This window comes from Rhinopithecus roxellana, chromosome 13 (assembly GCF_007565055.1).
Source record: "Rhinopithecus roxellana isolate Shanxi Qingling chromosome 13, ASM756505v1, whole genome shotgun sequence".
NCBI lineage: Eukaryota > Metazoa > Chordata > Mammalia > Primates > Cercopithecidae > Rhinopithecus > Rhinopithecus roxellana.
In genome coordinates this window covers 17,063,400-17,090,104 of record NC_044561.1, presented here as the reverse complement: position 1 = coordinate 17,090,104, position 26,705 = coordinate 17,063,400, and the positions used below count along the sequence as shown (strand labels likewise).

The 26,705-nt window shown below is 46.6% G+C and overlaps 1 protein-coding gene across 2 annotated transcripts in view; it reads right to left on the bottom strand.

Annotated features, from left to right (window-relative positions):
- Positions 1-26,705, bottom strand: part of SYN3 (synapsin III) — a 547,449-nt gene that overhangs the window by 24,193 nt on the left and 496,551 nt on the right. For both annotated transcript variants that reach the window (XM_030915417.1, XM_030915416.1), the window contains exons 8-9: positions 3,832-3,974; positions 262-336 (exon numbers count right to left, since the gene is read on the bottom strand). In XM_030915417.1, coding sequence (XP_030771277.1) covers positions 262-336; positions 3,832-3,974 — 218 coding nt within the window. The remainder of the gene's footprint in view (positions 1-261; positions 337-3,831; positions 3,975-26,705) is intronic.

Genomic DNA, 26,705 nt, shown 5'->3' with positions numbered 1-26,705 from the left:
CATTAATTAGCTCTGTGGTCCTAGACAAATCACTTCCCCTCTCTGAGCTTTCTTCTCCCATCTGTAAAATGGGGTTATTTTAATGCCTGCCCTGTAGGCTGTTGTGGGCAGTGAAGAGGATCATACCTAGAAAAGTGCTCTGTGGATGGTGAGGCACTGGATGGAGGGCAGAGTGGCCTTCTTTTCAGGGCTGTTTGTTGCATTCCCCCTTCAGCTCCTACCGTGGCCAGCACCTCTCCCTGCACCTCCTTTGTCTCTTACCTCTCTGTCATGGCCACCTGCTCCAGCATGGCAGAGCCTGTGTTGGCTTTCCAGTTCCCAGAGATGGAGGTTCTCCTGTACCAGAACAAATAATACATTGAGGAAATTAGGGACGCTCATCACTGATCTGCTTTCTTTCTTTGCTTTGGCTGTCAGGAGGCTCTGATTCAAATAACTGGCTCACATAATGGCATGTATTCTTAGGTACACATCTTACCTTCAACTATATTTTCCTATGTTTATTTCCCTTCATGCTGTTTGCCTTTTTTATTTGTTGAATCTTAGGTAATGTTTTCTAAGTCATCTTTGAAATTGAAAGATTAAATTCAAAAATGCCTACATCATCTGATGAAATCCCCCAAACTTTGGTGTGTTTTTGAGGAGAATGAGGGCAGTGTGTGTAGCCCCTGATGATTCTGGAATCTTTTGAGGGCCCCAAAATGTTAGAAAAGTGATCCTTAGAGAGAAGTGACTACTTTTTTCTGGTAAAGATTAGGAAGGCCTTCTGGTCTCTGACTGTGTCGCCATCCTTCTCTGTTTCCTTGCCTTTTCTGCTCCAGTAACAGCCGACCTCTCTTCCGGTGCTCCGCTGCCCATGGCTCTTTCCCAGTGTCACAGCCTCTGCATGCCTTCTTCCCTTTACTCCATAGAGTCTTTCTCTCCATCTTCGCCTCCCTAAGTCCTGCTCATCCTTCAGTTTTCATCTGACGTACGACTTCCTGACAGCCCACCTTCCCCAGCAAAAATAGACTGCCCGGTGCTACACCCTACACTAATGCTCAGGAATGCACATCTCCCTTCTGATGACTGCGTTAGTGTCCTCTCTTCTCTGATGGAGGGGAACCCTGAGGGTAGGGAACAGTTTAACTTCATCCCCTGTATACCCAGTATCCAGTGGGACCTGGCAGGCAGTAGGTACCCAGTAGGTACCTACTGGGTGAGGAACTGTGTACACTGGGGGAGAATCCAGACAAGCTACCTATCACTAATGGTGCATCTGGCCTCGGCAAAGACTGAACAAGTTTAAGCACAGGGGTGCAGGTAAAGCTATTTGTCATATGGTCAACAGAAGGTATGTGGTTGAGATCAAAGGGTGAACTGGGGAGAGGAATTGACACAAAACTGTATCATTGTAAAGGAGAAAAGCAAATGTAAAAATGCTGAGACTAGATGACCAACAGGAGCCATAAGGCACTGCACCGTAGTTTTCAAGGTTGTTTCCCATGAGGCTACAGGTGAACAGTTCTGAGACTGGGCACATCCACTGAGACAGAACCAAAAAAGTGGATAGATGGTGAGTGAGGGAGCCGGATTTTTCTCTGTTGGAGTGGGAAGTTATAGATTAGCAACCAGGAAAGGCTAAAATGAACCAAGTGGTACCAGATGAAAGTCCGGGACATCCATAGGATTCTGTTCAGCTTCATAGGGATGTGGATGGGGATATGCGGAAATAATTATGGATATATGTGAATACATGGGTAAGGATACACTCATGTACTTCCTTATTGTGTCTGCTAGGACCTAGAAAGAATGACAGCCCAGTAGCGACAAGCACAAAGGTCCGAGTACAAGGCAGGGAGTGGGGCCAGAGAGGAGATTGAATGGCTGGGGAAATTCTACACTGAAATCTGACATGAACCCCCTCCTTTGGAGGTGGGCCAGCCCAAGGTCCAGGAAATTCTGTAAGTAATGACAAAGTGGAGCTGTCAGGCCAGGGAGGCTCCGCAGAAAAAATGCGGCAATGAGGTAATCCTCAAGAACAAAAAAAAAACAAAAAACAAAAAACAAAAAAACTGGGACAAGGTGTCGTCAATGTCAAGTGGAAGCTCAAACAATGAAGAGAGGAGGGAAATGATATCATGACCTACGGCAGGGGCCTCAGGAATGCACTGGAATGGGCCATAAGTCAGAGTGGGCAGGGAGGAGGTGACTTTATCACCCCAAGGCCATCTGAGAGCAGTGGCAGGTCTGGCCTGCCTCGTGGGAGGAAGAGGTTGATTGGTGGAATAGGGCACAGTTACTCCTTGAAAATGAGCTCCATCCCTTTCCTGGGAATACTTCCTTCTAGGGCAACTGCCTGCACCTCCTCTAGTTTCACAAGCAATGACAGGGCACAGTAGTTGCAACAGAGACGATATGTCCCGTCAAGCCTAAAATTACCACCTGACCCTCTACAAAAAAACTTTGCTGACCCTTGGTCTAGGCAATCCAGGTAGTGCAAAAGCAACCACAGGCAATCCATAAATGGGTGTGCAAGGCTGTGATCAACACGGCTGTATTTAGAGACAGGTGGCAGCTGGATTTGGCCTGTGGTTGTGGTTTGCCAACCCTAGCTTAAAGCACAAGCTACCCACACAGAAGCCTATGGATGGAGGGACTTTCCAGCTGTCCAGGGCTAACCCTTGCAGTCCTCACATATGGAGCCCTGCACACAGTCAGTGCCCCATAAATGCTTGTCAACCAGGCAACGATTGGCCCTCTGGGGTCCCATCATTTCAAGTGGAACTAACAATAACATTCCAGAGTGAAACACAGAGAGAGCTTGGAGCAAAGACCTCTCCCAGGAAGGAGACAGTCCACCTACTGCAGAAGTCCCCGTTCATCCTTATAACCACAGCCCCATGTAATCCATCCTTTGTTGAACCACCCAGGTGAAGGCGGGCTGCTTTTTTCTGCCTGGAATTCTTTCCTTTTCCTTTAGATTCAGCACCTCTATTTCCACGAGGCAAAGGCCCTGCCCACACTGCATGCCTTCATGGTGGGACTCTCTATACTGGTTTTCTGCTTTTCTCTAATCAATAAAACACAGTCAAAGTTGGACTAATCAGTACTTTTTCCATGGAATCGCAATCTTGAGTTAAGCCCTGAAAATGACTAGGGCAGATTCACTTACCGGTGGGGATGCCGTGAAAATTGTTTATTATTATTTCTGGCTGCCCACATTCCTGGGGCTGCTCTGTATCCTGATGTTTCCGAAATTGATAACTGAGTTGGGAGATTTTTTTGTTTGCTTTTTTTAAGTTTCTGATAACCCATGGTTTTCTAATAAATTCCCTTTAAAAAACCCATTAAGTTAATGATGTGTGGTTTCTGTTGCTTGCAGGCAAAGAAATCTGGTGTAACCTCCTAATTGGTCTTATTGGCTTCAGAGAAACCGTTTGGCAGCTCACAGCCTCGTGGTTACCTTTTAATAAACACAGATCCTTTGCTCAGAAGAGAAGAGGAAAAAAATCCAAAACCCTCAGCAAGGTATTCAAAGCCCTCCTTGATTTGTCCCCAAATTTCTCTCTCAAAGACATATACCCTGTGTGTACGTGCAGTTCCCTAGACGTGCCAAGCACCTTTCTTGCTCTGGAGGAAACAGCCTTTGCTTGGGTAGGCAAATATCTGCCTGGGGATAAGCAGTGACTGAGTATTAGCCCCTCAGCCGCACTGGCCAGAGAAGAAAGGCAGTAAGGAGATAGGATGGAGGATAATGATGCACCCTTGGGTGCAGGAGACAGTGGCTGGACATGCACCTCTGGGCTCCCTTCCTCCCACGCCCCCCCAGCCCCTGCCCCAGAGACTCACATGTAAGCCTTGTAGTTGGATCCAATTTTCTGGACGCGGATGTCGTACTTGGAGTCGATAAAGGCCTCGGTGGTGGCGTAGGTTTTGGCCATGGCGACCACGCTGGTGATGTCCTGGAAGTCAAGCTGGTTTTCCACTTTGATCTGTGTGGGAGGACGAGGGGGATGAGTGCCACCCACCCCGCGTTCACGGAGCCCACCCCGTGCCAGGAACAAGTGCTCTGTCTATAGACACGAATTCCCTTCAGAAGGTCACCTGCTGGCAGGGGAGACAGACACGGGAAGCAAATCGTTCCACCACACACCACGCAAGCTGCAGAGAGGAAGGGAGCGATTCCGCGTGGGTGGTCGAGAAAGCTTTACAGAAGAGGTGAGCTCTGAACTGGGTTTGGAAGGATGAACACGTTTCAGATGGATGAGGTTGTGGGGCCATCCTCCAGAGATGCGCGAGGAACCCATAGTGGGGGAAAGGGCAGGTGGCGCAGGCTCGCTGACGGGGGATGTTGCACGGGCCATCGGGGAACAGACTGGAGGGCCACCGTCTCTGGGAAGGAGCTGGGATTTTAGCCTGAATTTTCTGGAGAGCCGCTGAAAGAGGGAGTGGAATTTAAACAAGGAAATGGCGTAGTTTGCGTTTTAACGAAATCACTGAAGCAGTTGTGTAGAGGATCGAATGGAGGGGTGTGATATGAGACACAGAGGGTCCAGTTAGGAAGAAGGGAGGGTGCATGTGTGTGTGGTGTGTATGTGTAGGGAGCATGTATGCTGGCGTGTGTTGTGGAGTTTGTGGGAGATGTCTGTGTGTGGTGTGTTTGCATGTGTTTGATGTATGCTATGTGTGGTATGTTCTTTGTGTGTTCATATGGTGTGTGTGTGTGTGTGTTGTATATGTGTGTAGTATGTGCTGCTTCTGTGTGTGGTGTGTGATGTATGTGGTGTGCTTGCTGTGTGTGCTGTGTGTTGCACATGTGGTGTGTAGTATGTGCTGCTTCTGTGTGTGTGGTGTGTGATGTGTGTGGTATGTTTGCTGTGTGTGGTCTGTGTTGTACATGTGGTGTGTAGTATATGCTGCTTCTGTGTGTGGTGTGTGTTGTACATGTGGTGTATAGTATGTGGTGCTTCTGTGTGTGTGTGTGTGTGTGTGTGTGTGCACACATTGGAGCAGCCACACATTGGAGAGGCTGGCTTTGCTAGGCCAGAGGCTGGGAGAGAAACTCACACTGTTGACTGGGCTGAGCCAGGAATACAGAGAGGTGTCCTGGGCTTGGGGAGAGGTCCCAGGAGAGCTTCTAGGGCCAAGCGCAGAGGATGAGGCCAAGGCTCCGTGATACTGATCTTAAGACAGAACAGAGGCTGACTCCCAGCGGCTGTGGACAGCTGGGCCAGCTGCTCCCTCCCACTGGCCATGGGAGCCCTGCTTGTTCAGAAGCGGCTCCCCTCTTCCCTGTCACCCTCACCCCAACAGCAGAGGAGTTCTGATGCTGGGTCAGAGACGGGCAGAGCCCTGTGGAGTGGCTGGGCGCTGGGCGGTCTGTGTGGGGTTGGTCTCAGCCACACCCCATCTCAAGTCCTTCCAATCTCCCTCTCCGCCCTTTTCTGCCTCCCCTTCGAGGCTCAGCACTGACTCGGCGACTCTGTCCCTACCATAAGAATGCCCACTCACATTTGCCCAGTTGCGATGCTTACGCAGGGTATTTACAGCTCTCCGTGGGGTCCAAACCGGATTGTGAGCAGGCAGGCAGGCTGGGCACCGTTGTGGTCACTTAACAGATACCGAAACAGATCTCTTGACTTGCTCAAGGTTGTAAAGCAGCTGAGCCCAGAGCTAGGCTTGAAACTCTGGACTCCGAAGCCACAGCTTTTCCTTGAACCATCTCAGGGGTCTGTGCATAGGTGCCTGCCTGTTCTACCATAACGGACACAAACAGCAACAGGAGAGAGGCTGGACAAGCCGTCTCTCTTCTTGGCTCTCTGAGTGATGACTCCAAGTCTCAATTTGCAGAGAAAATAAACGTGACCAGGCAAGAGTTCCCTATTTTCCAGCCCTTTTCAAACTCAGCTACCCCACCTCCTTCCTCCCAGCTGCAGTGGTGGTGGTGTGCCTCCTCCCTTTGTTCTGGGTCTTCTAAGCCCTTGGTTTTAGCTGGGTACCTGGCCTCCTCAGCCAGAGATTACTTTGCTGCAGTCTCTCGTGCAGGTAGATGTGCCCGAGTCTCCAAGCTCTGGCCAATGAAAACTGGGTAGCCATGATATGAGCAACCTTTGGGTGGTGCCCTGAAGATGAATATAATCTTTCCCATCCTTTTTCTTTCTTTGCTCTGGCTAGGAATGTGAACATGATGGTATGAGCAGCAGCAGCCATCTTGGGCCATGAGGGGGAAGCCGCATGTTGAGGATGGCTGAGTAGAAAGTTGGAAGGACCTGGGTCACTAGCACTGTGAAGCTCCCTATCAGCCCTCGACTCAGGACTCTTACATGGGAGAGAAAGAAACTTTAATCTTGTTTAAGCCACTCTTCTCTGGGTGTTTTTTTTTTTTTTTTTTTTTTTTTTCTTCTGAGACAGGGTCTCAATATGTTACTCAAGCTGAGTGCTGTGGCGTGACCATGGCTCACTGCAGCCTTGACTTCCTGAGCTCAAGCAATTCTCCTGCCTCAGCCTGCCAAGTAGCTGGGACTACAGGCGTGCACCACCATGCCCGGCTAATTTTTGATTATTTGTAGAAACAGGGCCTCACTATGTTGACTACGCTGGTCTCAAACTCCTGGGTTCAAGCGATCTTTCCACCTCGACCTTCCAAAGTGCTGGGATTACACGCTTCAGCCACTGCGCCTGGCCACTATTATGTGGGTCTTCGTTAAAGCAGCCAAATGACATTTCCGCTCATTATTTTTAGTCTCTTGCTTTTCACCGATTCTTTATCCTTTGGATTAACGTGATCAAGAATCCACCATTCTCCTCAACATGTTCCTGCTTTTCAGAACCTCAGTTAGTCTCCACTGTCTATCTCTACATCTTCATCCCCCACTTGCCCTTCAACCCACTTTCTCTAGGTTTCACTCCCTGCCATTCCCCTGTGACTGGTTTGGTCCCCTCTTTGGCAAATCCCATAGAATGCCCCTGGTCCTTGCCCTGCGTTGACCCTCTGTAGCACCTGAAATTGGTGAACTTTGGGTAATACGATTTCCATACCACTGTCTTCCCGGTTCTCACCCTTTCTTTCTGGCAACTTCTTCACAGTCTATGTTGCCACTTCTTTCTCCAGTGCCTCTCTGATGGTCCTGGGGTTTCATCTCTGCCAGAATCCAGGGTCAGGTGGAGAGAACTGGAATTGCCAAAATGACAGAATCGGGTGAGCGTTTGCAGGGACGGCTTGTTTAATTCACATTTCTGTCCTTGGTGGCTTTGGGAAGAACCAGAACTTCTTTAGCACCTTGGTTTCCTAGACAGCCCTGAGCACAGAGCAGGCTACCTCGGAGGTGTTTAGCTGCGCACAGCATCATCTTCCTGCTTTACAGTCATGATACACCCTGATATGGGGGGCATGTGTCCACCGAGGGTACACTTTACTCTCTTTCCTTTCCCTGGCATCTTCATACCACTGTGTGGCCACATTTTGGCCAACAAGATGCTAGCAGAAGAGGTGTACGAACTTCCAGGCTGTGCCGTTAAAGGGTAGGGGAGGGCTTTCTACTCCCCACTTCTCTCTCCTTGCTGGCTGGAGCGTGGACCATCTTTGACAGTGTAGCTGAGGGCAATACACCAGGGATGGATGATCAATAAGATGGAAGAAGCCCATGGCCATGAAACCATGGTGGTGCCACGCCAGCCCTGGGCTGCTTTTGTGCAGAGCGGAGAAGGAAAGTCCTAGTTTGTTTACACCATTGTAAGTCTTTGTTATGGCAGCTGAAATTTATCCCAATTATTATATAAGCCCTAAGTAAATTTTTGTGGAATACATCATGCATTCTTTCACAGAGTAGACAAAGAGAGCAAAGGGAGAAAGCACAGAGATAGTGGTTTAATTCGGGAGAGGGCAGCCACTCTCTGGGAACCCTTCTCTTCTGTCTTCGTTTGAGTGGTTGTGCATTGGGGTCCCATTCTGTTCTCTCCAACAGTGAGCATGGAACCCAGGTCACTCTCTCTCTCTCTCTTTTTGAGACAGAGTCTCGCTTACTCTGTTGCCCAGGCTGGAGTGCAATGGTGCAATCTTGGCTCACTGCAACCTCTACCTCCTGGGTTCAAGTGATTCTATTGCTTCAGCCTCCCAAGTAGCTGGGACTACAGGTGTGTGCCACCATGCCTGGCTAATTGTTGTATTTTTAGTACAGTTGGGGTTTCACCATATAGGCCAGGCTGGTCTTGAATTCCTGATCTCAAGTGATCCACCCATCTCAGTCTCCTAAAGTGTTGGGATTACAGGTGTGAGCCCAGGTCTCTTATAGAAAGGCATTTCAAAGCTTCAGGAGAAGCCCTGGTCAAATGTTCCTTTTTATTTTATTTTATATTTATATTTATTTATTTTTTTAAAGAGACGGGGTCTCACTCGGTCACCTAGGCTGGAGTGCAGTGGTGCAGTCATGACTTACTGCAGCCTTGAACTTCTGGGCTCAAGCATTCCTCCCACTTCAGCCACTTGAGTGGTTGGGACTACAGGTGCCACCACATCCAGCTGATTTTATGTTCTTTTTTGTTACAGAGGGCCTCCCACATTGTATGACACCTGGGCAATGAAAAACGGATTTTACCCCTGGAACCACCATTTCTGTCTCCCCGTTAGACTGTGAGCTTCTTGAGGACAGTCAAGAATCGGGTGAGTGTTGTCCCCAGCTATTGCACTGGTGCCAGGCACACTGCACATGCTCTACATGAGTTTTCTGGATTGAATTTAAGAAGGCTGGATCAAGACCTGCTTATAATTTGGGAGGGGGGCAAGAAACTGGAAGGAAAAACAAGGGAGTTCCACAAAAAGACAAAGAAACTGTGTTTCAAGGAAACTTGTCTTTTATAAGGTGGATATTTGCACGCCTTCTTGGGTGGGTGCTGTGTTCTCTGAGGGTTTCTGCCTTCCTCACAAGTTCCTGAGAACCGGAAGAATTCCGGGATTCCGGCGAAAGGGGCAGGTGGTCTGGAACCTGGGTGGGTGGGTGCTGGAGGGGACTCTGGGATGGTCCTCAGGCCAGAGAGGGTAGTTGGGGTGAGAGGGCACTGGGGACACAGTCCTGAGGATGGTGAAATGGCTGCTGGCCTGGGCAGGGAGTCTTGGCACTTTGCTTTATTTACTGGCTGGAAATCCCTCCAAGGGTTCACAAAGACAAGTTGAAAACAGGAAGCCCTCAGTGAGCTGTGATTCAAGATTACCCATTCGCTGCCCAGGGGCTATGATGGGGCCACTGTGAACTCTCCAAAACAGACCCACCCACACCCTAGCCTCCCTCGCCCTTCTTCTCCCTTCTCTTATCTCCTCTCGCCTTCTCTCTCTCCTTTCTCTTCCTTCCTTGCCTTCTCACTCTCTCCTCCCTCCCCTTTCTCCCCTTTCCTCACTCCTTGCCTTCTCTCTTACTTTTTTTTTTTTTTTTTTTTTTGAGACAGAGTGTCGCTCTGTCACCTAGGCTGGAACGCAGTGGTGCAATCAGGACTCACTGCAACCTCTGCCTCCCAGGTTCAAGCAATCATCCACCTCAGCCTCCTGAGTGGTTGGGACTATAGGTGCATGACATCACGCCTGACTATTTTTTCTTTTTCGTATTTTTTGTAGAAATGGAGTTTCCCCATCTTGCCCAGGCTGGTCTTGAACTCCTAGGTTCAGGCGATCCTCCCACCTTGGCCTCCCAAAGTGCTGGGATTATAGGCATGAGCCACCGTGCCCGGCCACTCTTCCTTACTTTTAACGTCATCTGTCTTCCTCTTGCACCTCTTTCCTCCTTGATTTTTCCTTGTTGCTTACTTCTTGTCTTATCTTTTTCCAGCCTCTCCCTTCCACCGCCTACTCTGTCTCCTTCAGTTTTCCTGACCTCTTTTCAATGTTGCCATTCTTCTCCTGCTTCTCATTTCTTCTTCACTCCTTCCTCTCTGTCTTTCCTGCTTCCTTCCCCTCAGGGTCCCCCCATTCAGGTTCTCACACTCTTCTCCTCTCCTGCTTTCTGAATTGCTTTACCCTCTTGTGTGCTTGTGTGCACACATGTGTGTATGTGTGTGTGCATGCATGCATGTATGCTCTGTCCTGAGGCTGAGCAAGGAGAGAGAGTGGAAACAGAGGCAGAGAAACTGGAGAGAGGAGTCAGGATGCAATTCCAAATCTTCTGAATGGGTTTTAGCTCAGAGGTCTCCTCTTCCAAATTTCAAAATCCAACCCAGGATGGGGAAGTCATCCACATACTTAGTAGACTGTCTGCTATTTGCTTGAATATCTCCAGTAGCAGGAAGTTTACTATCAGGCAAGGCAGCTCATTCCCCTTTAGGGAACCTCTAACCTGTTTTGCTGTATATCACAGCAGGAGTGAATGAATGGCCCTCATTATCCTATGGAGTAAGTCTTAGCCCTCTGCCTTGTGTCTGCACTTCATCCACTCGACTGGAGCCACCCAGGTGTGCACAAGTCATTCTCTCCCTAACCCATTCCTAATATGAGCTGCTTCCAGGCCCTTCACCATCTTGAAATGCCCACATTTGACAATCTCTTAAACTATATGGTACTCAGATTTACACAACAGACTCCAGGTGTGGTTTCAGCAGCAGAGATCAGATAAGACCGTCCCCTCCCTCTATCCAGAATCCACCTGGCATATTCCTGCCTCAGGGCCTTTGCACGTGCTGTTCCTAGCCTGCACGGCTCACCTCTCTCTTAATTCAGGATCCTGTCCGGCATCAGCATCTCAGACCTGTCTTCCCCAACTACTCTAGGCGAAGTTGCTCCTCCCACCCAGCTCTCCTTACCCGCTTCATCCCACTTTATTTCTCGCCATAAATCCTCCACTACCACTTCACACTGCTACCTATCTATCTGTTTGCTGTCTTTCTTCCCTGCCATTCTACTAGAACGTAAACTCTTCAAGGGCACAGCTGTATTTTGAGCACCTATAACAGCACTCAGAGTACAACAGGTGCTCAATGCATTTGTTTAACGATTGAATAAATATACATAAATATTTACAGATATGTCTCTTATATCCAGATAATTACTCAGTGTTGCTTCTAGATACTTGCTGGGGGCTGGGTTTCAACTGAGAACAAGAGATTTGTGATTCTTGTCCAAATGGAGCTTTGAACCTGTTAATTATCTTGCTTCCATGAATGCAGCTTAATACAATGTTGGCTTTTCTAAGATCCATATGGGCTTGTCCTAAGCTGATACCTCCAGGTGATTTTTATTATTTATTTATTTATTTGAGACAGGGTCTCACTCTACCACCTAGGCTAGAGTGTAGTGGCGTGATGACAGATCACTGCAGCCTCAGCCTCCTGGGCTCTGGTGAACCTCCCACCTCAGCCTCCTGAGTAGCTGGGACTACAGATGTGCACCACTATGCCCGGATAATTTTTGTATTATTATTATTATTATTATTTTTTTTTTTTGTAGAGATGGGGTTTCACCATGTTGGCCAGGATGGTCTTAAACTCCTGAGTTCAAGCCATCCACCCTCCTTGGCCTGGCAAAGTGCTGAGATTGCAGGCGTGAGCCACAGTGCCTGGCCTCAGGTTATTTTATTTAAGTTATTATTATTATATTTTTGAGACGGAATCTCGCTCTGTCATCAGGCTGGAGTGCAGTGGCACAATCTTGGCTCACTGCAACCTTTGCCTCCCAGGTTCAAGTGATTCTCCTGCCTCAGCCTCCTGAGTAACTGGGACTATAGGCGTGCGCCACCACGCCCGGCTAATTTTTGTATTTTTAGTAGAGACAAGGATTCACTGTGTTGGCCAGGATGGTCTCCATCTCTTGACCTTGTGATCTGCCCGCCTTGGCCTCCCAAAGTGCTGGGATTACAGGTGTGAACCACTGTGCCCAGCCTCTCAGGTCATTTTTAAACACAAGATTCTGATAATCCACAACTCCCAGAGGAGGAATTTACATTCAATCTGATCATGGTCAGCTCTGCTCTCATGCTTTCATCTATCTTTCTGCCTTCCAACATTGGTTCTGTCATCTGATCTGTTAACCATCCTCTCAGCTCTATGAGTCACTCAGTGTCTCTCAGGATTTTGGAGGACCTCTCCTATACCTAGTTTCAGCTGTTCAACCTTACTTCTCTGAGCTTCAGTTTCCTGATCTGTTATCTGTTAAGTGTGATAATGACAACTACCTGGCAGGATTATGATTTTTTTTTTTTTTTTTTTGAGATGGAGTCTCGCTCTGTCAATCAGGTTGGAGTACAGTGGCACGATCTCAGCTCACTGCAACCTCTGCCTCTTGGGTTCATGCCATTCTCCTGCCTCAGCCTCCCAAGTAGCTGGGACTACAGGCGCCCGCCACCACTCCTGGCTAATTTACTTTGTATTTTAATTAGAGATGGGGTTTCACTGTGTTAGTCAGGATGGCCTCCATCTCCTGACCTCGTGACCCGCCCGCCTCGGCCTCCCGAAGTGCTGGGATTACAGGCGTGAGTCACCGCACCCAGCCAGAATTATGATTTTTAAATGAAATTTAGTGAATGTCAAAGGACTGACCTAGCATAGCATCTAGCACCTACCAGGTGCTCAATAAACGTTGGTTCTCTTTAGTTAATTGTTGAGATTATTTGCTGACATTGAACCATCAATTGAACCACCAATCAATACTTTTTTTTTACACAATTATTCATCCAGCTACAAGTTTATCTCCCATATAATCATTCAACTCCCATATTTCTTCTGTGATCCATGGACTATCCAATGCCTATCCAGCTCATAGCAGAGGTTCTGGGACACATTAGATGTTCTTATAAATATTCCTAGGCTAAACAAATGACTGGGTAAAATGGCCATTCATCTGATTATGAGATGATGGTTAGATTCATTTATTCATGCATTCCTAAAAATCCATCCTAAAGATATAATGGAAGACACATGAAATGGTATGCACACAAGGCTGTTTATTGCAGCACTACATGTAAAAGAAAGTTTTCAGCCGGGCACGGTGGCTCACACCTGTAATTCCAGCACTTTGGGAGGCCGAGGCAGGTGGATCACGAGGTCAGGAGATCAAGACCATCCTAGCTAACATGGTGAAATCCCATCTCTACTAAAACTACAAAAAAATTAGCTGGGCGTGGTGGTGGGCGCCTGTGGTCCCAGCTACTTCGGAGGCTGAGGAGGGGGAATGGCGTGAACCCGGGAGGCGGAGCTTGCAGTGAGCCGAGATCATGCTACTACACTCCAGCCTGGGCGACAGAGTGAGACTCCGTCTCAAAAAGAAAAAAAAAGGCCGGGCGCGGTGGCTGAAGCCTGTAATCCCAGCACTTTGGGAGGCCGAGACGGGCGGATCACGAGGTCAGGAGATCGAGACCATCCTGGCTAACACGGTGAAACCCCGTCTCTACTAAAAATACAAAAACCAGCCGGGCGAGGTGGCGGGCGCCTGTAGTCCCAGCTACTCGGGAGGCTGAGGCAGGAGAATGGCGTAAACCCGGGAGGCGGAGCTTGCAGTGAGCTGAGATCCGGCCACTGCACTTCAGTCCGGGCAACAGAGCGAGACTCCGCCTCAAAAAGAAAAAAAAAAAAAAAAAAAAGAAAGTTTTTTGTCAACAATTGGGCCATATTCTATACTCTCAGAGGTTTATAGCTCCACCATAAGCCTTGAGGACAGGATGAAGTTAGATGAGACCCTGAAGACAGGGGTGGGCGGCCTAGAGGTGTGGATGGAGCTGCAGGGATGTTGGGATGGTCCTCCGGCCAGAGGAGGCATTTGGGATAAGAAGGTATCTAGGGCGGACTGCCACCGGGATGGTGCATTGACCGCTGTCCCACATGCTCCTCCGCAGGGGACAGCTGCATCCATGGTGCTCCATGAACACAATCGAATGCTTTGCAGTCACGAGAAGGCAATGAGGAGGATCTACATATTGCTATGGAGTGAAAAAAGTAGGGTGCAGAATAATGAGGATAACATGCAATCCTTATTTTTATTTTTATTTTTTGAGACAGAGTCTCCCTCTGTCACCCAGGCTGGAATGCAGTGGCAAGATCACGGCTTACTGTAGCTTCAACCTCCTGGGCTCAAGCAATCTCCAGTACCTGAGACTACAGGCATGTGCCACCACATCTGGCTAAATTTTTATTGTTTGTAGAGACAGGATCTCACCATGTTGCTCAGGCTGGTCTCAAACTGCTGGGCTCAAGCAATTCTCCGGTCTTGGCCTCCCAAAGTGCTGGGATTACAGGCATGAGCCACCATGCCCAGCCAACATGCAAACTTTTATCAATAATTTTTTTGTGGGCAGGGCAATGCACATACTTGATAAAAAAATACAGGCTGGGTGCGGTGGCTCATGCCTGTAATCCCAGCATTTTGAGAGACCAAAGTGGGTGGATCACTTGAGGGCAGGAATTTGAGAGCAGCCTGGGCAGCATAGTGAAACTCAGTCGCTACTAAAAATACAAAAATTAGCTGGGCATGGTTGTGTGCACCTGTACTTGGAAGGCTGAGGGAAGAGAATTGCGTGAACCTGGGAGGCGGAGGTTGCAGTGAGCTGAAGATTGCACCTTTGTACTCCAGCCTGGGCAACAGAGCGAGACTCTATCTAAAAAAAAAAAAAAAAATGCAATGGAGGAATTGAACCAAGAACAAATGAGAACATTACCTATAGAGGGAAGGGAAGCAGGAGATGATGGGGATGGAAGCTAGTCTTCACTGTATATATCTTGTTTTTATAATTTTGACTTTGGAAGCAAGCAAAAGTGGTTATTAAGTATAAAACAAAATAAATCAACTGGAGAAAAGAATTTCCTGAAAATAGAAAACAAAATAAAGTTATTCAGTCTAACAATATATCAAGCTGGTGGCTTAAAGTTACAGAGAGGAATTATTTCAAGAGACTTTGTAACAGAAAGCTGAGAACGTGGATCTCTGTGCTATTCCATTTCTTAGATGAATAAATTCTTACTGTTACTTATAACCCACAGTATTATAATATACTTACTTGACTGTCCTTCACACTAGAATTTATTTATTAACAGCTTAATCAGTAATTGGCACATGTTTAACCAGATTAAAAAAAAAAATCAACACAACAGTAACTATATATCCCTAGCAGAAAATATCCAAAAGATTTTTTAAAACTGCTAAGAAATATAAAATTTTATTAAACTTGTTAGTAATAATAATGGTATTGCTATTTTAAAGCCATTATAATAGTAATAATGCTATTAGGACCCAATATTTTTAAATGTAAGAGAAAAGAGATACGATTTCAAAATAAAATAAATAAGTGTTATAATCTAAGATTTGAATTCAAGATATCAGGATGAATTTATGATGCATTTTTCTCTCAAAAACATAAATACATTTTTTTCCTGTGTCTGCCAAAAAGGCCCAGAAAGAAAGGCCAAAAAAATAAGAATAAACATATTTAGCATCCAGATGTGGTCTCTAAAAACCATTATGTTATTGAAAGACTTCCATGACTCCTTGGGGAAACGACTGATGCCAGGTTTGCGCAGAACATGTACAAGATGAGTTGAAGACATCTTATCATGCTAGTAAAAGGAAAGATACCATATCAAGAAGACATATAAATCAACTCAGAAGGGCTCCCATTAGCCAAAGATGGGATAACTTAAGTATCAAAAAATAGTGACTTCAAAAGATTGAAATATATTAAATTGTTAATAACCAATGACAAAAAGGTCATTGGTTATCTTTGGAGGATGCTAAGACACTATCTGATTATTCCAAAAAGATGACTAAATAACAGTGAAGAAGAAATGTTCTCTTTGATGATTTCTAGCTACTAAATGCAAAAGCAAGAGAATTAGAACATCATCCTTCTGCAGCGCCTAATGCAATAACAGATTGAGGCAATGCTGATCAATACCACGGCCACTGGGGAAAGGCTGATGGGAAACTTGATAATGTGGGGATCAGGCAGACGATACCTGAGCTCAAGGACCAATCTTAACATCTCAACAGAGAGGCTTGTCAGTCAGATGTGATGCAAGATAATAGCCCCTACCCCGACCCTGCACTAGGGAAGTATTCTTGCCAGAATCCAGAACCTGATTCAGATAAAAATCTCTGCATTTAACTACTAGTTTACAAGGAAGGCAGGTGACAGAGGAACAACATGGAGCTGCCATTGGCCAAATGAGCGTGTGGGAAATTCTACAGGAAAAATGGTCTCCCCCACCAATAAATAAATGACAAGGAAAAAAAAAAAAACCAGAGGAAAGGGAACTGTTGTAGATCATAAGAGGCTTATGTCATACTAACCACGTGAATACGAAGGCCTTGTCTGCATACAATGGAACATATCAATTAACAGGAGGCTATTCAACACTGATGATATACCAGATGATATTAAATAATTATTATTATGTTTTTAGGTCTTTGGCTACATTAGAGACAAAAAAAAAGAGAAGCTTTTATGTGTTAGAAATACTCACTGCAGGCCGGGCGCGGTGGCTCAAGCCTGTAATCCCAGCACTTTGGGAGGCCGAGACGGGCGGATCACGAGGTCAGGAGATCGAGACCCTCCTGGCTAACACGGTGAAACCCCGTCTCTACTAAAAATACAAAAAACTAGCAGGGCGAGGTGGCGGGCGCCTGTAGTCCCAGCTACTCGGAGGCTGAGGTGGGAGAATGGCGTAAACCCGGGAGGCGGAGCTTGCAGTGAGCTGAGATCCGGCCACTGCACTACAGCCTGGGCGACACAGCGAGACTCCGTCTCAAAAAAAAAAAAAAAAAAAAAGAAAGAAATACTCACTGTAATATTTATGGGTGAAATGACTTGATATCTTGATATCTGAGATTTGCTTTAAAATATTCCAGTGATGTATACAGAGAGGAAGCAGAGGAGCAACTGCCAAGGACTTGGGGGAGAAGAATGGGTAGTCACTGCTAATTGGCATGGGATGATGAAAATGTGCTAGAATTATATGGTGGTGATGGTTCCACCTTGTAGATATTCTAAAAAACACTGAAGGCCGGGAGCGGTGGCTCACGCCTGTAATCCCAGCACTTTGGGAGGCCGAGGTGGGTGGATCACGAGGTTAGGAGTTGGAGACCAGTCTGGCCAACATGGTGAAACTCCGCCCCTACTAAAAATACAAAAATTAGCTGAGCGTGGTGGCGGGTGCCTGTAATCCCAGCTACTTGGGAGGCTGAGTCAGAAGAATCACTTGAACCTGGGAGGCGGAGGTTGCAGTGGGCTGAGATCGCGCCACTGCACTCCAGCCGGGGTGACAGAGCGAGACTCCGTTTCAAAAAAATAAATTAATTAATTAAAAAAAACTGAAAACACTTTAGAAGGGTGAATTTTATAGCATGAGAATTAGATCTGAAAAAAGTATCCAGAGGTGTTTGAGAGGAAGATTTGAGATGTACATAGAACAAAATTGACCATCAGTGGATAATGACTGAAGTTGAGTCAAAGGTTTATTTATTTATTTATTTATTATTTGTTTTTTTTTAGTGTGAGGTAAAATGTACATGGGGTTCCAGTTTACCATTTTCTCTTCTTTTGTGTATATTTGAAACTTTTCATAATAAAAGGTTAAAAACAAGCAGGACTAAAGGAGAAAAACAAAGATGAGGACATAAAATTGTACTTAGACTGGAGTTAACAGTAGTTATGTCTGAATATAGATGTGACCCCTTTTTTATGTGTCTGTTGAAGAAAAGAAACTTTGATCAGTAATATGATTCAGTCTCCCTAAGAGGAAAAAGCACTAGGTATCTAAGAGAATTACAACCCATTCTTGCAATAAAATTGTATGATTTTTCTCCTGAGCTCCTCCTATAGAGGACACTGTGATACGTAACAAATGTAAGCCTCAACAATGCTCTCTGATGATTGGCTGTTTCCTGTAATGTCACTTAGTTAGGCTTCTGTCTTACTCTACTGGAGCTACTATCACAAAATACCAGAGACTAGGCGGCTTAAACAACAGACATTTATTTCCCATAGTTCCGGAGACTGGGAAGTCCTAGATCAAGATGCTGGCATGGTCAGGTTCTGGTGAGGGCTCTCTGCCTGGCTTGCAGACCGCTGCCTTCTTGCTGTGTCGTCATGTGCCAGAGAGAGAGAGTGAGCAAGCTCTCTGGTATCTCTTCTTATAAGGACCTTCATCCCGTCATGAGGGCCCCACCATTGTGAACTCATCTAAACCTAATTACTTCCTATAGATCCTATCTCCAAATCTCATCACTTTAGGGATTAAGGTTCCAACATAATGGGCTTTATGGGGGACACAATTCAGTCCACAGCATCTCATGTCTTCATGTCCTCTCCTTAAAGCATGATTTAAAGAAAGCAGTTTGCAGATGGCCAATAAATGCAATGCAGTGATCACTTTTATCCATTTTTTTTTTTTTTTTTTTTTGAGACGGAGTCTTGCTCTGTCGCCCAGGCTGGAGTGCAGTGGCCAGATCTCAGCTCACTGCAAGCTCCGCCTCCCGGGTTTACGCCATTCTGCCTCAGCCTCCCGAGTAGCTGGGACTACAGGCGCCCGCCACTACGCCCGGCTAGTTTTTTGTATTTTTTTAGTAGAGACAGGGTTTCACTGTGTTAGCCAGGATGGTCTCGATCTCCTGACCTCGTGATCCGCCCGTCTCGGCCTCCCAAAGTGCTGGGATTACAGGCTTGAGCCACCGCGCCCGGCCACTTTGATCCATTTTTAAATAAAGCTTATTATTTACTTGAAAAAATTATATACAGACGTGGCAAAAAAGGTAAAATATATAAAAAGGAAATCTGGAAAAAAAAATTCCGTCTTACCCTAAACTTCAAGCCTCCTGGTAATAAGATTACTTTGTACTTGTCTGGAAATATTCTATAAATATAAAAATGTAAGGTGATAGAAAATGGGTCTCATTCTGTCTCAGCCTGAGATAAATCAAGAAGACAAAGTTGCTATTTCCCAAAGTGTGCTATGAGAGACTGCTATAGTCAAGACCTAGCCGACTCACCCATGTTTATATAACAAGGTTAGGTTGCTGGAGATTAGGGAAGTTTTTTGAAATGATTTCTTTGGAAAATGTTGTGCCAGCCTACTCTGGCCTTTTGGTAGATAGGTATGGTAAGAGAGTCTATGGGACACCCAGTGAGGTGGGGCCTGGTGGACTGGTGCTGATCCCTAGGGCATCTGTAGGTGAGCATCCCAGCCTTTGGGGTTGGCCCACATTCCAGAGTTTATCCAGGCTCAGAATGCAAATGCTTCCTGTGGACTATAGTTGGGTTGTATGGGAGAAAGGCTGACTTTTAGCCACTTAAAAATCGTACATGGGGGAGCAGCAGCTGAAGGAGAGACATCACCACCTCCACTGTCACCACCCTGGTCCACACCATCACCATCCCTCACTGGACCACGGCCATCATCTCCTTTGAAAATTCCCCTTGCCCAGGCCAAATTTCAGGCTGATTTCCTCAGAATCTTTGGAGGTACCAGTGTCTGTTGAAGCTCTGCAGGCAGATGTGTGCAGCCCAGGTTGGAGAGATGGTATCTGGCCATCTCTCTTTTGCATTCAGCCAAACTTGGTCCTGCCTCAGTGCCTTTGCACTTGCTATTCCTGCTGCTTGGAACAATTTTCCTGAATATTGTCCATGGCTGGTTGCTTCAGGTTTCAGCCCAGATGATCCCTCCACAGGGGCTTTTTTCAAGTACCTGATATACAGTGGCCACTCCTCCCTGTCTGCTCTGGGAGGTCTCTACTGAAATCTCCTGATTTATTATCATTTTTGTTACCACCTTCACCTCTCTGAAATTACCTGTCTGTTAATATATTTACTGCCTTTCTCCTCCACTAAAATATAAGCCCATAAGACTAGGAACCTTCAGTGTCTTGCTAGGGAGGCATCCTCCTCTATAGGGAGGGGTGTTTAAAAATGCAAGCTCTCTGTCCTTAGGCATCCTTAGTCACCTGCTCTGTAACTGTCCTTCCCGCCAAACTACTCACCCCGCCACTCTGGGTTGTACTCCTGCTCTCTTTAAAATAGCCAATCAGAATTAGCTTAGACTGTGTGGTCCAACCCTAGCCAATAGGGGAAAGACACAGCAGTAGGAACTAGCTGCATTAGGAATAAGACCCCCTTTCCCTCCTTTGTCTAGTGTGCTCTCACCATTGCTCCATCTGTGAGATGCACCCTTCTATAGAAGTAAAATTGCCTTGCTGAGAAAAAAAATGCAAGCTCAAATCCCAACTCCATCACTTATTTGCTGCATGCCCTTGGGTAAGTTACTTAACTTCTCTGTGTCTCACTTTCCTCATCAATAAAATGTGGATAACTTGAACATTGGATTGCTGTTGAGCGTTCAATGAGATACTACATGTAAATGCACTAAAAGAGCACCTGGCTCATCACGAATGCTGAATAAATGTTATAACTATCATTATTATTCCTTCTTATACCCCTAGCACCCAGCATAGGGCCTGGCACATAGTAGGTCCTCCATAAATAATTGCTGAAAGAATGAATGAAGGGGCCAGTCATGAGAACTGCAGAGGGAAGAGAGTCTAGGCAGAGCAAAAAAGGAGGTGCAATAGCCCTGAGGCTGATGCTGAAACTCACAAGCTTTAACAGAAAACTGGGTCTCAATATCTTTTTGTGAAAGCTGAGGGCTAATAGAGAATAATGCTTGAAGAGGGGGCATCCCATCTCTCCTGAGAGAGGAACACAAGGAGTGAGGCCAAGATCCTTCCCAGAAAGTGATTTGGAATCAATCCTGATACAGAGACACATGAGCAACTGAAGCTTATTGCCCTATTTCAATCACCCAGAAAACATTTAAGGCAGCCGTGACCAGTTGCTCACCCTGCTGAATTTCTCTCCAGCAAGTCTCCAGAGAAGGCCCAGCTTGGAGCATGCTCCCTCCTGGTGTGATGGCCAGGACATACTTTTTTTTTTTTTTTTTTTTTTTTTTTTTTTTTTAGTAAAGATAACTGCATGAGGCAATTTACTGAACCAGGTTATTTACAAATCAGCGAAAAGTCAGCAGAACACGTACCGAAAATAATCACCATAGGTTCCGAACTGTCACTCTGTGGCCTTTCTTTCTGGCAAAAATTAGCTGGCAGGGCCAACTGGATGTTCAGGCCACTCCTAGTTGGAGATAATAAAATCATAACCCAGGCACACAAATGGATGCTTGTTTTCCTGTTTTTCTAACAGGAAGGCATGCATCCAGCTCATTCCAAAGTGGTATCAGCTCATTAAGAAACTAGTCGGATGGGGTCAAGAGGGATGGACTAAATCTCTGTTTTACCTCCCAGGAAATTCTCAACCAGCCTGCATGTCCCAGACTCTCAAGACAGAATTAAGTATAAGTTCTGTGCGACCAATATTAATACCAGGTCATGCTCAAAGAGTTTAGCTCAGAATCAATTCCCGAGCTCACCGTCAAAGACTTAGAAGAAGCAACGGGGACTTGCAAAAACCCTAAAGCAGAGGTTCCCAAGCTTTCTTGGTTTACGGTGACCATCTCAATACTTTTTTCACGGCATTCTTAGGGCCAAAGAAGTACTAAGCAGATTCCTGTATTAAGTAGTTAGAGCGAAATAGCTTAGTAAGTGTTTACATCCTAACGATTTAGTAACCATTTGAAAAAAGTACAGAATGTTTTTATTTCATTCCTAAATAACTACAATTACTTACTAATGGGATGTGTGTGCTTGCTGGGCAGTGTACAAATTCCTGAACCTGAGAATCAGATTGGACACCATTTTCCTCATTTCCTCTCCCACTTGATTTTCACATGGTACTTAGTTTTTGGCACAACCACCACCAAAAACTCAGCTTCACAAAGATGCAACATCACTGAAGGAAACATATGATCTAATCTAGAAATGAAACTACTTCGGCCATTAATTTGCATGGCGTCTGACAGACGCTGAGAACTGCTATGTTTCCCTTGAAAATCAAAAAATATATTGTGCTACCCCCATGAGTCTGTGGCGCTCCAGGACTTCTCACTGTAGAGTTTGGGAACTGGAGCTCTAATGTGATGGCTTTTGGAGTTCTCCCCTAACAGTAAATAACAGAAGTCTCTGGTAGAATGTTCCGGGTAAAAAAGCCTGACTGCTCCTCATGTAAAACATAGGTCTGAGAAACCTATGGGGTGGGGTGGGGGGAGGAGGTATACCCAATGACCTAATCTATAGTTGTCTTGTATTTTTTTTTTTTGTAAGAGATGGGGTCTGGCTGTGTTGCCCAGGATGGTCTCGAACTCCTGGCCTTGAATGGTCCTTCTGCCTTGACCTCCTAAAGTACTGGGATTACAGGTGTGAGTCACTGCACCCAGCCTAGTCAATCTATACTTTAAAAAAGTCCACATTTTAGGAAAATTAAAAGATCACACTTTTTAAGATGGTATAAACTCTGTTCAAGATAGATGCATCAGGACCATGTTCTTAGGGCATACAAAGGTGGGTTAGTTAGTGAGAGTAAGCTCGCTCTTTAGTCCTTAAACATATCTGAAAAGAAAATGTTGCTCAAACGATGTATTAAAAAGATTATTAAGGTACTATTCCTATCATGAAGAAGTTCACAGTCCATGGGAGAGGCAGATACATGAACAGATAATTCTATAGAGGGTGACCAGCACCACAATGGGCACGTGGCTGAGGGACCCTGATTCACAAGGGGAGGGGACATGGGTGCAGAAGGCTTCCCCGGTGAGGGGATGGAGTCCACCTGAATTTTCTTTGTAATGATTATGGAGATTAACCTGCAAAATAATAATTCACAGTGGGTGTTGGCATGAGGCTTTATCTCATTTTCACACTCATTCTTTCAAGACATCTTTCCTGCTTTTTATTGGGCATTAACTATGTGCCAGCAACTGTATTGCACAGTTTACATGTATTATCTCAGTTAATCTTCAAAACAACTGGATGGGCCTCTGGCCATGACGTATCCAGACAAGCCCTGTCTCTGTAAACAACCATAAAACTGGAAATAATTTATGAAGCAATTGTTTCTAGGCAGCAGAAATAGGTAATGCAAGGCTGTGATCCTAAGAAGAAGAGAACTGGGAGGGGAGCCTCGTGTTCACCCGGCACCTTTCCCAGCCTCATCACATGCCACTCTGCCCTCATCCGTGACACTCCAACTTACTGATCCGGCACTTCCTAAACAACCCAAACTCTTTCCTGCCTTTGGGCTTTTGCATCTGCTGTTCTCTCTACCGGGGAAGTTCTTCTCCATTGTTCTGTGCCTGGCTGGCTTGTTGTCACTTTTCATATGTTTTGTGTAAGTGTCACCAGGTCAGAAGTTTTTTCTCTGATAGTTCTACTGTGTTTTTCTCTCTTTTAACAATCTCTTCTTCTCACCAAGAAGTACCAAGTTGAGCTTCTAACTCTGTATTTATTTGCTTGCTTTTGCATTGTCTGCCTATTCCACTAGACTATGACTTCTCTACCCAGGGCTTAGCACAGCACAGAGCACATAGTAGGTGCTTAATAAATAGCTGTTGAATGAATAAAAGAAAGAAGGATTAGATTGGCCCCTCTCCTTCCTGGAGCAAGTGAGGGAATGAGGAGTTAGGAGGAAAATTGGGAGAGAGGCAATTCCTCCTTCCTCTTTACGATGTTACTGAAGTTCAGAAACCCTGTAGGATGTATCTGAGAAGGCTTTGTGAAAGATTAGGGACATGAAGACAGTGCATGTCCACTCAGTAGAGCCTCTTGGCAATTGGGAGGGAGATGTTGTCCTTCCTATTTCACGGATGAGGCTCAGAGATGTGAAGAACTTGCCTGAGGGCACCCAGCTAGTAAGTGCAGGAATGAGGATGTGAATCTGGGTCTGGAGAATTCAGAACCCATGACCTGTCCACTTGCCCTGGTTTGAATGCAGAGGATGGAGGCAACTTTTCTCTTTCCCTATCTTTTCTCTTTCCTGTCTTTTCCCTTTCCCACTTCCCCTCATTTGGGTCTTTTGCAAACTCCAGTGACAGATGGGCTTGAGTTGGCAAAGTGCAGGTCTTGACAGTGCCACGGTGCAGGTGCCCAGTCCTGGAAGGACCCGGGAGGGGAAGCTGTACCAGCCAAACTCTATTGCCAAGGTATCCCCCACTGGAATCACGGCCCTGATGACTCAACCCAAGGGCCCTTTGGCCAAGGCATCCTGTGCCAGGGGACCCTAACATGGCCGGGGCTCAGGGCTGACTCACAGGGCAGGCTGCCACCACCTGAATCACCCGCCCCACCTCTGGCTGGAGAGAAGAGGCTGAGGAGGCTGGGGTGGGGCACTGGTCTGGGACCATGTGACTCAGCCTGTGAATAAATAATGATGACAGGGATTGTAATAATAACAATGATGGACAGTGACAGCTACCTCTAACGAGTGCTTTCTATGTGCTGGGTGCTTGCCTCTGCACGATACGCAGTATTCATTTAGTCTTCATAACAATTCCATGAGGTAAGTACTACTATTCCCATTTCATACAGGAACAACTGTGGCCCAGCAAGGTTATGTCATTGGCTGCAGGACTCACAGCTGGAACAGAAAACCTGAGATTTCAACTAGGTCTGTCTAACTCTAAAGCCCAGACATTCATTCAATTAATATTTATTGAGTCCCTACTACAAGCCAGACACTGTTGTAGACACCAAGGAGACAATGGCAGGGTTGGGTGGGAAGATCAACAAATAGATATATGACATATTAGGTGGAGATGACAGATGAGTACTACTGTTAGAGTAGCTAGTCAGGCAGACATGAGGAGGCCAAGAGGGCCCTTCCCCATCCACCAGAAATGTCAGGCGACTTTCAGGTGATGATCAGGCAGTTTTTAATTATCTCCCTAAAGTAATAATTGGCTGCAGCTGGCACCAAAGAACGGTAGTCTCCCAATAGAAAAAACCTTGGCTGGGAGCGGTGGCTCACACCTGTAATCCCAGCACTTCGGGAGGCCGAGGTGGGCGGATCACAACGTCAGCAGATCGAGACCATCCTGGCTAACACGGTGAAACCCCCGTCTCTACTAAAAATACAAAAAATTAGTGGGGCGTGGTGGCGGGCGCCTGTAGTCCCAGCTACTCGGGAAGCTGAGGCAGGAGAATGGCGTGAACTCGGGAGGCGGAGCTTGCAGTGAGCGGAGATCGCCCCACTGCACTCCAGCCTGGGCGAAAGAGTGAGGCTCTGTCTCAAAAAAAAAAAAGAAGGAAAAACCGTAAACTGGTGATCAGCAGCTTCCTGATAAGATCTCAGGAGTTGGGCGAGTGGGCTCAAGCATGTGTACTAAAGAGGCAAAATGGCAGAGTAACTGGCATATGACCTTCCTCTAGGAACACGCGACTCGTAAGAGGAAAAACGCCTCAAGTGAGCATGCGCACAACTTCAGTAAACACACTGGGCTTGCAGCCCCTCCCAAGTGCTGGCAGGCCACTGCACGTGCAGACAGCCCATCCCAAGGGAAGAATCAGGGGAGAAGGAATGCAAGACCCCGGAAGCAACCCCAAGTCAAAGGTCAAACTGTGCACGTGATCTCTCAAGTTGCCCGACTGGCCCTCTTCCAAGTGTACTTTACTTCCTTTCATTCCTGCTGTAAAGCTTTTAAATACAGTTTCACTCCCGCTCTAAAGCCTGCCTCCCTCTCTCCCTCTGCCTTAGGCCTCTTGGTCGAATTTAAGGCAAGAATGGAGGTTGCTGAAGGTTCCACTGCTAACAGTGTGGGGAAAATAAATTCTGTAAAGTGGCGTAGGGATGACTGGATGTCAGACTTGGGACACTATTTCTCATAGCGCAGCTGGAGTTCTCCCTAATAAGAAGTCGTCGAGTAAAGACCCAAAGGAAGTGCAGGAAGAAGTCACAGGCCTATCCTGTGGATTCCAGGCAGACAATAGCAAGAGCCAAGGCCTGAGGTGCGACATTGGCGTGTGTGCTTGGAGAAGAGGCCGATGTGCGTGCAGTGGAGTGGACGGAGGGCAGAGAGGTGGGCTGCAGGTCAGAAAGATGGGGAAGGGGAAGGTCATGTAGGGTCTCAGAGCCACTGCAACGACTTTCGTTTTTACTGCAAATGGCATGAGGAGCCACGGAGGGTTTCAAGCAGGGGGATCGCATGACGGCTTGAAAGGATCGCTTTGTTGTGAGGAGACTAAAGCAAGGACTGAAAAGCAAGGGACCCGTCGGAAGCCCACTTTTATCACAGAATCCTCATGAGAAGGGATAGTGGCTTGAACGAGGGTGGTAGATTCTAGAAATATTTTAAAAGTAGAGCTGAAAGGATTTGCTGATGGGTAGGGTGTGGGGTGTGAGAGAAATGCAGGAATGAAGGATGAGTCCAAGGGCTTTGGCTGGAGCACTTTGAAGGAAGATCCTGGTTTTCCTGCCCCTGCAGCCCACCCACAAATGGGAAAGCCTGTGGAGGAGCAGTTGTGCTCAGGATCACAGTCCTTGTGGACTGCCCCAATCAGATGACAGAGAAAGTCTCCCTTCAGGTTTCTCCGGCTCCTAGTGGGTGTGAACAGAGACCCCTGCAGCCCAGCATGCCACCTGCAGCCAGCGTAGGTCAGGGGAGCTCGCTCAAGAAGGAAGCTGCCCCTGAGGCCAGCAGGCAGAGACAGACAGAGCCTAGGGCATCGGTGACCTCACCGAGACACTCATCAGCAGGCCTTCATGGTGTTTAGGCCAGTTTGAACTGGAAGGTTCTAGTATTTGCAGCCACAATAATCTTGATACAGGGTAGGTGCCTTCGCTGGCTACGGGCTGCCCAAACCTGCTTTGCTTGCCTATGGGTGTGTTCTG